Consider the following 14,111-nt stretch of genomic DNA (forward strand, 5'->3'; position numbering starts at 1 on the left):
CAGCGCATCTTTGCGATTGGCCGCCTCGGGGGCGCGGCGCTCGGGCGCGGACGCCTCGGATTGGTGTTTCGGGGTAGCGGGGTGGGACTCTGGCTGCAGCCGCGGGAGGTCCGGACACTGGCGGCCATGGGACTCGCCGGTAAGTGCGCGTCTGACCCTGCGCCGGCACTCTCGGCCGCTTCCGGATGGGACTGGGCTGCACCCGTGGGAGTGTGGCCGGCGATGGAAGGGGCGAACCTGGCGAGGCTTAGAAGCTCGGAAGTCGGGGTCGAGAGCCTCTGGAGTCGAGTGGGGCTGAGGGGCGCTGGGGCGGCCGCGCTGGAGCCGGTTCCGCCGAGACTGAGGCGGGCAGGGTGAAGGGCTCTGGGACCCCCAGCCTCAGACCCCTGCCCACTGTCTGGCCATCCTCCTCCTTTTGGGCCTGGCGAGACCCTGCTTGACTCCAGCGGGGTCGCTGATTGAGCAGGGTCGTCCCTTCCTTGGCCCTGGCGCTCTCCGGTGACCTCTCAGTGAGTGAAGCCGGGGAATTGCCCAGGGTGTGGGTGTGGAAGCACCGTCCTCTTGACCCACGCCCCCGCAGGGTCTCCCTAAAGCTCTTTGGGAGCCTCTGCTGCTGACTGCCCAGGGACTCGTTGGCCATGGTGGGTGTAAATTTACGGCCATCTCGCATTTGCCACTTTAGTGGCTGGGTGGAGACCTTGGGCAAATCGCTCAACTTGTTCGGCTTCTCATTTGTAAAGCGAGGGAGGTATTCCTGGATCTCCAAGCCTCTCGTCGGCTTTAAAATCTAAGATTCTATGGTGGTTCCGTTTGTTCAGCTTTTACGCCATAAAGATGTTAGGTGTGATAACCCGATGGAAGTAGGCTGACTCCTCACAGAACGTTTGCAGGTTAATGACAAAACTTCAGATAATTTCATGTGGTTCTTTACCCTTTTTTTAAAATCACTCATATTTTTAAATTGAATACCACCGGAAATTCATGTTTAGGTGACAAACCACAGTAAGAAAATGTTACTGAAACCACTTAAAAGTACAAAACTGAAGAATCGCAATATTTGGTAATCTTGAATCTTAATTAGTAAATTCAGGTCAACAAACACTTATTGAGTATTTCTGAGAATATATTTAAAATATAGATGATTTTGTTGGCAAGAAGAGATAATTAAGGGTTTACACAGGCTGTTACTTTGCATTTCCTGAGTTTGCAGGTGAAATCAGAAACTCAGACCTTAGGATGGCTTTCCATTGTATAGTTCAGTTTCCGGAATTGTGGGGATCTCATTTGTCAATCTGAGGAAGATTTTCACTAGCTTTCCAGGACACGCTTTAGCTTTAAAAGTAAGAATCTGTGATAGTACTGAGTACTGAGTGGGCATTTTGTGCTGATGAGGATCTAGAGGACCCCTGAGATCAATATTTCCTACGTTAGATGTAGAAAATGGCCCCAGATCCACTCCATCTCGAATTGAGCCTTTATCTTTAGACTTCAAACCAAAGAGAGGGACACTTCTGGAAGAAAGGCCTACTTAACTGAAAGAAAGGTTAAGAAAATGAAAGCAGTTTATCGCCATCCTTGAATAAGGAAGAGGAAAACGTAGATGGGTGTCAGCAGCATGTGCTGTAGGTGATACTTGAAGAAGCTACTGTCAAAAAGACACTTCTAGCTCCAGGTATATTTTAGTATAAGCCACACAGTGAATAGCAAAATTGTATGAAATTCGTTGCATCAGTGGCTAAGCTCTAGAGCAGGGTTGGCAAACTTTTTCTGGAAAGAACCATATATTTAATTATTGGAATGAACTGGTTTGTTAGCATAGCACATTCTTCTGTACTGTGGTGTAACAAACTAATTTTTAAAAATTATGTGTAGCAGTATTTTTAAAGCAAAATTAAAATGTAAGGGCGTTGTGCAATCTAGTTTTGTTGTATAGCACAGAGTAAATGCTAAGCAAGTAAATGTCAGGTGAGTAATTTCATTATATGCTTGTGTTTTATTTCTCGGGGGAAAGCTAGCAAATTTACATTAGCATAAAACAGTGTTTATATCTGGATTTGGAAAAGGTAATGTATTTTGTCTCTGAGCTGAGATCTTGTTTTACTCTCTCTTTCAGGTACTAGACGACACATAACCGAGTTGCACTGAGGACAGATGCCTAAACCATCTCAGCATGGCCTATAGAGGAGGAGGTGGGCATGGCCAGCCTCCCTCAGCTGTGCGCTCCCGTGTTAGCCCTGGAAGTCTGTCGACATGTAGGACCCGCACCCATAACATATGCATGGTGTCGGACTTTTTCTACCCTAACATGGGAGGCGTGGAAAGCCACATTTACCAGCTCTCTCAGTGCCTGATTGAAAGAGGGCACAAAGTGATCATTGTCACCCACGCTTATGGAAATCGGAAAGGCATCCGTTACCTCACTAATGGCCTCAAAGTCTATTACTTGCCTCTGAAAGTCATGTACAACCAATCTACAGCCACGACCCTCTTTCATAGTCTGCCGTTGCTCAGGTGCATATTTGTTCGGGAGAGAGTCACAATAATCCATTCACATAGTTCTTTTTCTGCCATGGCCCATGATGCCCTCTTCCACGCCAAGACAATGGGGCTCCAGACAGTCTTCACGGACCATTCCCTTTTCGGATTTGCTGATGTCAGCTCGGTGCTCACAAACAAGCTTCTAACTGTGTCTCTTTGTGACACAAATCACATAATTTGTGTCTCTTACACTAGTAAGGAAAACACTGTGCTAAGAGCAGCACTGAATCCTGAAATAGTGTCCGTCATTCCTAATGCTGTAGATCCTACTGACTTCACTCCAGACCCATTTAGAAGGCATGATAGTATAATAACTATTGTTGTTGTCAGCAGACTTGTTTACAGAAAAGGTAATGAAATGATAGCTACAATTGCACTGCACAGACTTTTTTTTTCTTGTAGAAAGCTGTTGAATACTTGAATGTAATGATTGTTTGGCTTTTCGTTTTGTTCTATGGTTTTATAACTACTTCTGCATTAAATATAGCAAAGAAAGGTCTAATATTGTCTTATACATCCAAAAAGAAATTTTTGGAATGGTGGTGAATGCTTCCCGCTCCCCCCACCTTTGATGCTTTAATAGTTACTTAAAAATAAAAACCGTAATCTGATGTTGTTTAATAGGTCAGGTCTTTTTAAAGTTAAAACAGCCGTGTATGTGTGGTAAGAAGTAAAAGGCTGAGCCCACCATGTAGCCCTTTCTGATGGCAAAAGTCATGTCTTTCATTGCAGGTATTTTAAAAACTCAGAAAAAGCACAGGGGTGAAAACTAAAGTCAGCTGTAACTGTACTATTCAGGGATGACCCTTAGGAATATTTTGATTTACAATTCTCCTGTGTTTTATGCATACCCTCAAAATCAATGAGCTTGTCCCACACATGGCTGTTTTGCGGCTTGTCTATTTCATTTAGTCACAGATTGAGACATTAAGAACATGTAGGCAAGTAAGTAGTGAAGGCAGGGGGATTAGACAGCCTGGAGTCTGATCCTGGCTGCATCCCGTTGTGTGATTGAGGACAAGCTACTTAACGTCTCTGAGTCTCAGTTTTTTCCTTTGTATGATTTGGGCAACAAGGGGAATCTTGTAAGGGTTCGGTGATGGTTCCTCTGAAGTACTTAGGCCAGTTGGTATTTGATAAGTGTCTGCCGTTACCAAGGAGGATTTTTTTTTTTTTAGTGCCTCCGCAGCACTTACTGGACACCGCAGTAGCATTCGTAGAGCCTCGGGTACTAGAAGCTTGGAACAGTCTGATTATTCAAAACCTACCTGGTCTTCTGGATGGTATTTGAAAACCTGTCCAGTAATCAAAATTGTCACTTCAAGTAGGGAATTATTAAAAAAATAACATGTACCCTTCCTTAAATACTTGAATTTGACTCAAAATGTTATTAACGTGCACGGAGTTGCCAACAGTCTGATGTCGGCTTGCAGGCGTAAGACTACTGGTCTACCACTTGGAGCTGCGTCAACTTTCTGGCACAATCTCCTTCAAAAAGCATAATTTATAGTTGCCAATTTGGGTTTTTTTTTTTTTTTAAGCGGGGTGAGAATGTAATGGTATATGAAATAATGTACTTCTGTTTTATACAGTGGTTTAAGATACCCCCTGATCTGACTAGAGCTTTTTTCCGTAACCTTGCTTTGTTGGATTTTTCGAACCATTCAGCTTAGTTTCATAGAAACTTATTCTGTCAGTTTATGTGCTGTTTAACTAAATTACCCAATGCAATAAGAAGTGTAACTGGCATCAAACACGTGGACAAATGCAGCTGATTGTTGGTAAGCACGAAGCTCAGCGGTGGGATCAGCAGCGTCCCGGTGTGCTAGGGACTGGCCTGAAATCCACGCATGGGCCTTGGTCAGTAGGCTTTATATTTGGAACAGAGCCTTGGTTGATCCAGCAATCCACTTAAGCGGAGGTTGGTGGGAAAACTGCTGAACTGCATTTTCTGGGGTGAAGGCATGCTCTTGTGATGTGCTTTCATTCCTGAATCAAGAAGATGTGAATGGACCAGCATTCTCTGTTTGCATCCCTCTTGGGATATTGGTGATGTGTTTGTTGTAACTTAGAAAATGTGCCTAGTTTGTCTTTTAATCACACAGTATATCTTCGTGAGATAGCTAGCTGAGCAAGCGTATGATGCACGCATGGTCGAGGATCAGAGCAAAATGAACAATTTGTACAAAGATTAAACCTGTTACCTTTACTTCACTAGTGATGGTATTTTAACCAGCTGAGCTAACCACCAGCCACAGAGTGAAGGTATGGCCTGTCATGTTCTCAAATTCAGTACTTTGACAAATACTGAACCCTCTCCATATGCCAGGCACCGTGTAAAAAGTAACATTCTCAGAAGGAACGGCCACATCCGTAGCCCAAAAGTGAGTAGCTGTGTTTCTGGTCCGTTACTTATCAATTAATTAATTTCCTTAGGAGGTGTTCCTTTGGACCAGTTCTCAAAGGCCCACTGCCACGTATTGAGAGAGCGGATAAGTCCCAGTTCTTAGCCCCCAGGTTTTCTGGCTACCTTCCTCCTCCTCTAGAGCCTGTTTTGCTCTCAGTCAGGGTTTCCCGGTGCCCTGTGCATGCGCAGGCACAGCCCACTTCCTGCTGTGGTGGTAATGACAGCTTCCATTTATATTCTGCAGTTGATAAAGCCTGTGCATGGTACAGTACCTCACTTGACCCAACAACTGTAGGGTAGATGTTATCTGCATGTAACAGACAAAGACACTGAGTCTCAGAGAGGGTAAGTAACTCGCTCAGGTTACACAGTAAGTATCAGAGATGACAAACATGAGTTCAGCTCTTGAGTTCAGGTCTCCTGTTCCCCTCACCTCTGGCCCAGCTTCTAGGTATATGTAGATTGATTAGATTCTTTGAAATACTGTTAGACTGAGCTTTAAAAGCAGTTTGAATCATGATTTTCCTTTGTCCATTGTTTTGTGTGACTATGGCAATTGAAAGCCCTTTTGTATGTTCCATTGTGTTAGACTCCTCTTAGAGGCAGGAGAGTATCTTTTATTGTTTGGGGAAACCTTTTATTCTTAGAATAATGTTATAGATCATTGATAATATTAATCACTTCTGTTTCTTATAAGGTAGTTGTCAGGATTAAATGACATAATGCACTTAAGGGACATAGCCCGATGTAGTAACCACTCAGTAAATGTTAGTTGTTATCAGCAGTTATGATTATTACTCTATATGTGTTGCATTTTTCATTTGAAGAATGGGTTCTCAACCTCTGTATTAGAAGGGAGAAGGAAAGGAAAGAAAGAAAATGAAAGAATTAAAGGAAGCTAAATGTTAAAAGTCATTAAGCCACCTTCTGGTTTATGTAGAAATCCAGTTGATGGATTTTGTAATTGTCTCGAAACAAAGATAGCTAAGATTTTAATGAGAAACCTTCACAATTCAGAAAAGCTGCATGTGAATTTATGTTTGCTAATGCAATCATATTTTGAAAATACTGGCCGAGTTTACTTAAATCCTTACTTTGAATTATTTAATAAAAATGACCCCGCATAAATGATTTCTCCCACCATCTTTTTTTATAATTCATCTGCCTGTACTTGGGAAGATTGATAGAAAAAGTGCAATTCTTATGTATGTGCTTGTGTATGTATGCATTTCTTAATAAACTTTAACTGGGTTATTTTACATTTACTTTTACTTTTGAATGTGTCCAATTGATAGTTGTTACTGAACTAAATTCCCAAATAGTGTCAACATTGCTGTCACTTTAGATAGCCACTTTCAGACTGGTAGGGCATGGTTTATGTTACTGCTTTCTAACCTGAGGTTGTGTTTACGTATTGTAAGAAAAGTATTTCATTAAAGAAAGGAACCAAGATGCACCCTTCTGTTCTCTGGACTATAATGATCTGGCAGTTGAGGTCCTGCCACCTTCATTTACTCTCCTTCAAGGGAAGTGGGCTATGTACGGCAGGTTTGGACGGACTGCTCTTAAATTTGGCTGATACTAAAAAAAAAAATTTTTTTTGACTACTACTATGGCGTTGGTTCTTTACAAGATCCTCTGTACAAACTGCCTTCTCAACAAAGTGGAGGCTGCAGTTACACTTTGTTGCTTAGCCCCTTCCTGTGGTGGGAAGTGGAACACATGTAGAAATTTTGTAGCTGGAAGAGACCTTGGACTTCAGATACATTTGGTCTCTTCATTTTCTATATCAGAAAACTTTCCCACAATCAAAGAACTTGCTCATAAAATGGCTGGGACAAGACCTAGATCTCCAGTCAGCTGTCAGGCTCTGTAGAAAACTTAAATGTTAGCTACGTCAGATACCTTTTTTAGAAGTAGGTGATGTGTAAACACAAGTGAATAACTTAAGAATATTACGTTAGAATGAAACAGAATAGCCTGGGTATTGGGTAACAATGGATGCCAGTGTATGTATCTTTAAGAATTGCAACTCTTAGGATACCACTGGTAGTTTGGACACTCCACCTTCCCAGGAAAGGTTTGAGAGTTAGTTTCTCTACTTAAGGAGGGCATAGCTAATACTTTTCAAAGTGAGTGGTTTCTCAGTTCTGATGAGTTGTTTTTTTTTTTTAAGTTTAAATGTTACAATTTCCAACATTCAACTTTATTTTATATTTTCAGGGACTGATTTGCTTAGTGGTATAATACCTGAACTCTGTCAGAAATATCCAGATTTAAATTTCATAATTGGAGGAGAGGGACCTAAGAGAATCATTTTGGAAGAAGTACGAGAAAGGTACCAGCTCCATGACAGGTATTGATGGATTCTGTATTGTCTTGGGTGAGAAAATATATTACCTAAATTCAGTTTCGGTTACATGTGTCTGTTAAGTGGGCAGCTTCTCCTACATGCACTTGATGAAAAAATGTAACACGAGACCTATTTTAAAAAAGTGTGTGTAAAATGGGAAACCTTAATTTTAACAAATCACAATTTAATTTTTTTTGTTAGTCCAATATTATTTGACTTTTAGGGGCAATGGTTGGAAGTACCCTGGAAGGCACGTGCACGCGCACACACTCACACACACAAAACAACCACTTTGGAAATGTTTGTAGATTTTCAAGCCTTGCTGAGTTGTGATTTGTATAGCATGGCCCAAATCATGTAAATTGTCCTGCACACACAGATTCAAATACTTCTCTTTCTCAGTAACTTAGAAAGGTGTTTGCTGTGAAGCGTCAATTTAAAAGGGGCCTTTTTCTGTTTAGAAATGACTCTTTAATAATTACTCACCAAAGTATATTAATATCTTCACTAAATGCCAACTAATTTTGGAGAAGATGAAATTTGTATGCGTGACAAAAGTTAGAAATATGTTAGCTGCATGAGTTTTAACCAAATAGCTTTAAAAGACTCTTTTAGATCAGAATTTGGGGATATTAATCTTTTGCGGTAGAAAACATCAGAACCAGCAGTGATCTAAGTATAATGTGAATAGCACACTTGGCTTCTAAATAATATTTATTTTCTAGCATGATTTTCACTCCCTTCTTTTCTTCTTTCATTTCAAAAATCAGAGTGCGTCTCTTGGGAGCCTTAGAACACAAGGATGTTAGAAATGTCTTAGTTCAAGGACATATTTTTCTCAATACTTCCCTTACCGAAGCATTCTGCATGGCGATTGTGGAAGCAGCCAGTTGTGGTTTACAGGTAAAAAGCTTTGAGGGCTTACATGTTGGGGTTCCTGTACTTGTTATTCTGAAAAATGAGCAGATGCATTCTGTAGTGACTTTTAATTTAAGTTAGTTTTGCTGATTTTCCTGAGATATGAACTATGGTGTATTGTATATTCTTTTTCTCTTTTTAAGGTTGTAAGTACCAGGGTTGGCGGAATTCCTGAAGTACTTCCAGAAAATCTTATCATTCTGTGTGAGCCTTCCGTCAAGTCCTTGTGCGAGGGTTTGGAAAAAGCGATTTCCCAGCTGAAGTCAGGAGCATTGCCGGCTCCCGAAAATATCCATAACGTAGTAAAGACTTTCTACACCTGGAGGAATGTTGCGGAAAGAACTGAAAAAGTATGTCATGTGCTAAGCAAAGGGTATTTGAAGATTGTGTCTAAATTCTTGGCGTTTCACGTACACGTTTGCTTTTTCTTGTATAGGTTTACCCTTTCTGTTGCTTAAGTATATGAAGTCTCTTCAGATGAAAAGAAATGCACTGTGTACTACTTTTGGTGTATGCTAGGCTGAGTTTCTAGTCAACTCATTGCATTTGACATCTGAAAATAGCAGTAATGCCATCTAGACCTTTCATTAAAGTGGCCATAGAGGAAGTTACCGAATTTTCTAGAAGTCACAACCATTAAAGGCCAAACTGATACTAAAATCTACTCTTAGACGTTTTCTTGAGGCTATTTCTGATTCTAAAGCATGTCGGTCTATTAGAAAATACATGGTTTTGCTTAGTCCGATGGCGGCAACTTTAACACTTGCAAACGTTTAATTCAGGCTCCTTCCCAAAACTCTTGCGTCACCTTGGCTAAGTACCTTGATTATCTATGGGAAGAGGATTTTTGCATCTCTGGGCTGACTGAGAACATAGTAAGTTAGGATTCAGAATGCACGTGACAGATATTGGAAATACCACAAATAAAAAGCGGCGATAGAGAATTTGTAGTTGCTCTCTTAATTCTACCTGTTCTGCACAGGCCGTTTCGATCCTTTTCAACTCCTCCTCCGTAGTTTAACTGTGCTTATTTAGAAAATTGATGAAGAAATTAAATTGGAGTTCACGCTGGAAACATACTTTGTCAACTGTTCTAATTCACCAGTCTCAGCATAATTCGGACTGAAATGTATCCCAGATGTTTTGAGGGTAGAAGAGCTAGCTGGAAACAGCCGTACCTTTCCAGAGGCTGCTGGCCTGTAGAGCTCGCCCTGCACGTCCCAGCCTTCCTGAGTTCCAAAGGAGATGGCTCACAGGTCCACTGTGTGACAGTGACCACAAGTCATGCTCGAATGCAATCGAAACAGATAAATGCTGGCTTCGTTTATGTGTTGGAACTAAGTGTGTTTACGGATCTTTGTTTTTAAAATATTTCTGAATTTTGTGCTTAGCAGCGCTTCCAAACAGCAAGCCACCTACTACCGGTTCTCAGTGGTAAACGTTGTTTTGTTTGCCAAAAGTGTTTGACCTATGCCATCTACTAAAATTTCCCCCATCTTTTTCCCCTTCCTTTTATTTGGAGTCCACGAAATGGTTCTGTATAGTCTCACCATCCGTGCTCAGCAACACGGCCTCCCGTGGCTGTGGAAAGAAGAGCCTCTCTGTACTCAGCAGCGCACTAGATTAGAGCTCTCTGATGGTGGTTGATGTCTGCCAGCTAGCCGTGAGAGCTGCTCAGCCGAATCAAGGAATCTTAGAAGGCCAGTCCTGCTTCAGGAAGTCACTGCTGAATTAACTATGGCCTCGACAGAGGTGACCCGAAAAGCGGTTCCAACTTCTCAGGACTTTGGAATTCTCGTAGTTGGTTAAAATTGATGGTGATCCCCTAGGGGACAGGAGCCCTGGCATATTCGTCTCTGTGTGATGCGGTGTCTAGCCCAGTGTTCTGTCCAGGATCAGCACTCCATACGTGTTGAATCACATGGCAATAATTACTTTAATTTCATTAATCACGTCCTTACTAAAACAACAGCAACGAAATGTAAGCGCCTCCTGTTTGCATCTGTAAAGCATCCCTGGTCCGTGCAGGTCGTTGTTTCTTGTGGGTCAGAGTGCTCACTCTCGGCCTCTCTCCCGCCAGGTGTACGACCGCGTGGCAGGAGAAGCTGTGTTACCAATGGACAAACGACTGGACAGACTCATCTCTCACTGTGGCCCAGTAACAGGCTGCATTTTTGCTTTGTTGGCTGTATTCAACTTTCTATTCCTCCTTTTCCTGAGATGGATGACTCCAGATTCTCTCATCGATGTCGCAATAGATGCCACAGGGCCCAAGGGCGCCTGGACTCATCAATATCCTTACAGTAAAAAAGGGGGCGAGAATAATGAGATGTCTAAACCCAGGTAGAAGAAAGCCTGGATTGTAAGGTTTTACACATTTGTAATAGTCCTAGTAAGACGATGGAAAATAACCTTGCTTTTTTCTTTTTTTTTAAAGTTAATTTAGTAAGTTATGCTACCTCTATATCATTCAATGTTTTATTTTGAGGAAAGATAAAAACTTATGCAATTCCTGAGTGTAGAAACTCCTTGCACTTAACTTACTTAAGACTTAGGAGAGAACATTGAAGCCACTCAGGTATGAAATTTTTCAGACTACTGAAATCCCTCTAACAGAGATGTTTTAAAATTATATTTTGGGAGCTTTGGGTGCTGAAGGGCCAAATGTTTTCTGGGCATTTTTGGGCCAATTTTAAATGTTCTACCATCAATTAGACATTCACCAGATGTTTACAGGTTTTCTTTTGGGAAGTACAACAACGATATGAACTCTTTTTGAGTCCTGTTCAGACACATTTTAGTCATTGAGGTCATGTTCTTAGACGTTTATTTGGTACGCTCAGTGTTACAGATCGTCAGCAGGTTTCTTGAGCAAGATGGTCCATCAGTTATTGGCATGTTTTAAGCATCTCCTACTGTGTGTGGAACATTGAAGTAGACACTTCGTGCTGTTGAGGACCAGGGGCACATTCAGATGCTCTTTGTTTATCGCTCAGATGGCTCACTTCATTGTAGTCACAGTTGATGGAATGGTAAACTATCTAACATGCCAAAAATGCTCAGGCTTTCAATGCCAGGAAAAATGGTCGGCAGACTCCGATTACTTCTTCGGTCTTGTCGTATGCGTTCTCCTAGGTAGAGCCTTCGTCTTAATTTGTGTGTGTGAAAAAGCTTCTTGCTTCTGGAATGCTAGGGACCAATACCACTGTTGGCGACAGAGCAGAGAAACCCTCCGCGCCTTCCCCGGCATCACTGAGTCCTCTGTAAATGCCTTCGTGTTTTCCGAGCAGAACGTACGAGCTGTGCCATCTCCAACTCAGCTGCTCCCCTCCGCTACCTTTGATAGAAGTCACTTCCCTTCACTTGTGGCCTAGCTGCTGTCTGAGAAGTCTTGTCAGTGTGCAGGAGTCTTCACCCCAGTATGTTCTGTTGATAGCTAATTGAGTCTGAAAATTGTAGGAACACAGTCTCTTTGTGGTTGTCTGTTGTTAACTGTAATTGTTGTTGCCCAGAGCCATGGGTTTTTAAACCCCAAATTATCCACATGGTGTGTCTTATTAACTCCTTGAACTCCTTAGAGTACGTTTTTGTGATAAAGGACTGTGAAATCCAAAGAAAGAGGTGCTTGTGGTGCACTAGGAAGCTGCTGGCAGTATTGGGGTTCTGTACAGGATTGGTTTCCTTTTGTTTTTAACGACAACGCTCATAAAACTTCTTTTTTAAAAAGTATCTTAACATGCCTGTTAACCGGTTGCCACTGATCTGTAAGAAATAACGATTTGTGTTTTGGCACAAAACACAAATGCGCGAGTGCGATTCTTAAAACCTGGAAGTTAAGGGATCTTTTGTTAAAGAAAAATGGACTGACCCGAACCATTAAATCTTATTGGGATTTTTAATGCACAGAAACTGATTTATGTAAATATGAAATAAACAGTGCCAATATGCACGCTAAAGCAAGAAACTAACCTGTGTTTTTATTTATTCGCTTCAGCAGTTTTTAAGGGCATACTACTATTTGTTCTTACATTTTTGTTTCTCAGCGTATTTTTGAGATGGCCATTCATTTCAGATGGAAATGGGATGTCAACTTGCATGTAAAATATGTAATTTGTAAATCAAAATTAGTCCTTTGTTTTTAACAAAGGGAAGTAAATTTGCTTGTTCTAGTAAATCTTAATTTTCAGGCTTCCTGGATACCTTAATTGTAACTGTCAGTGTTGCACTGGTCAACATGTGGAACCATATTGTTCGACCCCGCTACTTACATTTATTTGAACGTGAACTTGCAGTGATGAGGAATTTATGAAAAATATATTGTATTTCTTTTGATATTACAAAAACTAGCACATATGAAACTGGTTTATGAAAACACACTACATGTCCAAAAATAAAGACCAAAATGACATTTTGACAATTTTCTGAGTTTGTCTTCTTTGATGAAGAGAATATGATTTTACTCGTTTAACCGTGCCCCACTCCCACCCCCTCCCTCGTCTGCTTGCTCTTTCACTGCCATTAGATGTGTTGCTTGGTCTGTTAGTAAAATAGGAACTGTCCTTCAGATGATGAATTACTCTGTCATCTTTTCTTTCTAGAGTACGTTGTCTCTACTCATGGAGTAGCAAGTTGAATTGTGCCTCTGTGTCCTGATCCACACAAGCCCTGTTTTTCCCTGCGCTGGAGTTGTCGCATGAGACAAGTGAATACATCTAGAAGCTATTGTGTGTGCAAACTACATAATTACACTTTCTATCTTGTAAGCTATTTTAAAAGGAATTTGAATTTTGATTTCATTTACAGAAGCCCAGCTTCTCCCACCCCTTTTGTTGGAAGCAGTGGAAAGCAGTCCTCTACGTTGGTATGTTCTGATTTATCTTCCGCCAAAACTCATTTTTGGCAAAGTCAGGGTATCACAGGTCTGTGTTTACTTTTGCACAGGATTTTTAAAGGGCTCTTCTTCTCCGCGTTCCTGAAAGAATATGGCGAGATGTTAAATTGTATCATCCCGTGGCTGGGCTTTTTTAAATATGAAATTCTAAAAATTCAAGTTCTGTACAAAATTTAATTTGTATTCACTAGTACTTTGGGGAGTTGATTTTCCTTTGTTCTTTATATTTGGCTATGGCTCAGTGGTTCTTAAGTGGATGTGGTAGGAGGTAGGGGAGGAGGGGGGCTGGCGATTTTGACCCACAGGGGACACGTGGCAGTGTCTGGAGACATATCTGGTTGTTAGCCCTGGATGGGAGTGGGGGTGTTGGCATTGAGTGGACAGAGGGCAGAGGTGCTCCTGGATAGCCTACAATGCTTTTGGATAACCGCGTGCCCCCAACAAAGAATTATCTGGCCCCAAACTGTGGTGCCACAGAGGATGTCGTCTGTGAAGGATGCTGTGAATTAACCCCTTACTTCAGTGGCCTTTTGTGCCCATCTCAGATGTAATGCTCAAACGTAGTTAAAGATGGTCTCTCAGAAATAGCATAGACATCCATTTGAACCTTACAAAAAAGCCGAGCTCCTGATGGCCAACTTTTCTGGTGTATAACACAGAAAGTACAGTCATGTTTTAAATGAAGATTAAGGCCCGAACAAGATTGAATAACATCCTATAATGTCACTGGGCTGACTTGAGTAAAGGACGGGCTTCTTAGAGGGCAGTGTTCTTGTGTTCACAGATGCTTGTGTTCGCGGATTCTCCTATGTTGGCACTCTCTAGGTAGGAAGCTGTAGGTCGGGACTAAGCTGGGTCCAGAAACCCTGTATGTTGATCTCAGTTCTTGGGCTTGGGAACTGCACCGGATCTTCCCTGGTTCTGTAATTCACTGAAATGGACGCAGCTTATACTGTGACACAAGGCTGTCTGCTCACACATCAGCCTTTCCCCAGACTATAGGG

The 14,111-nt window shown here is 41.7% G+C and overlaps 1 protein-coding gene and 1 long non-coding RNA gene across 6 annotated transcripts in view; one reads left to right on the forward strand and one right to left on the reverse strand.

Moving 5' to 3' along the window:
- PIGA (phosphatidylinositol glycan anchor biosynthesis class A) lies at window positions 1-12,633 on the forward strand. 5 transcript variants are annotated; one of them, XM_006739648.3, is made up of 6 exons: window positions 1-139; window positions 2,114-2,888; window positions 7,169-7,301; window positions 8,069-8,201; window positions 8,360-8,566; window positions 10,297-12,633. In XM_006739648.3, the coding sequence occupies exons 2-6, from the start codon at window positions 2,171-2,173 to the stop codon at window positions 10,561-10,563; spliced, it is 1,458 nt and encodes a 485-aa protein (XP_006739711.1). In that variant the 5' UTR covers window positions 1-139; window positions 2,114-2,170; the 3' UTR covers window positions 10,564-12,633. The 5 variants fall into 5 exon arrangements, with proteins under 5 accessions (XP_006739711.1, XP_081665263.1, XP_081665260.1 ...); XM_081809137.1 differs by having other exon boundaries at window positions 9,739-10,430; XM_081809134.1 differs by lacking the exon at window positions 1-139 and adding an exon at window positions 152-509.
- The window catches only part of LOC145717890 (uncharacterized), a 6,557-nt gene continuing 4,538 nt past the window's right edge, over window positions 12,093-14,111 (reverse strand). The window contains exon 2 of the long non-coding RNA XR_014141395.1: window positions 12,093-13,188. This is a non-coding gene — a long non-coding RNA (uncharacterized LOC145717890). The remainder of the gene's footprint in view (window positions 13,189-14,111) is intronic.

Source organism: Leptonychotes weddellii, chromosome X, assembly GCF_054177405.1.
Source record: "Leptonychotes weddellii isolate Sample4059 chromosome X, ASM5417740v2, whole genome shotgun sequence".
Taxonomy (NCBI): domain Eukaryota; kingdom Metazoa; phylum Chordata; class Mammalia; order Carnivora; family Phocidae; genus Leptonychotes; species Leptonychotes weddellii.

Excerpts from the sequence above, each read along its gene's own strand:
- PIGA (XM_006739648.3), top strand. The coding sequence starts at position 2,171 with ATGGCCTATAGAGGAGGAGGTGGGCATGGCCAGCCTCCCTCAGCTGTG. Across the intron at positions 7,302-8,068 it reads AGGTACCAGCTCCATGACAG|AGTGCGTCTCTTGGGAGCCT; the intron begins GTATTGATGGAT and ends TTCAAAAATCAG. Across the intron at positions 8,202-8,359 it reads CAGCCAGTTGTGGTTTACAG|GTTGTAAGTACCAGGGTTGG; the intron begins GTAAAAAGCTTT and ends TCTCTTTTTAAG.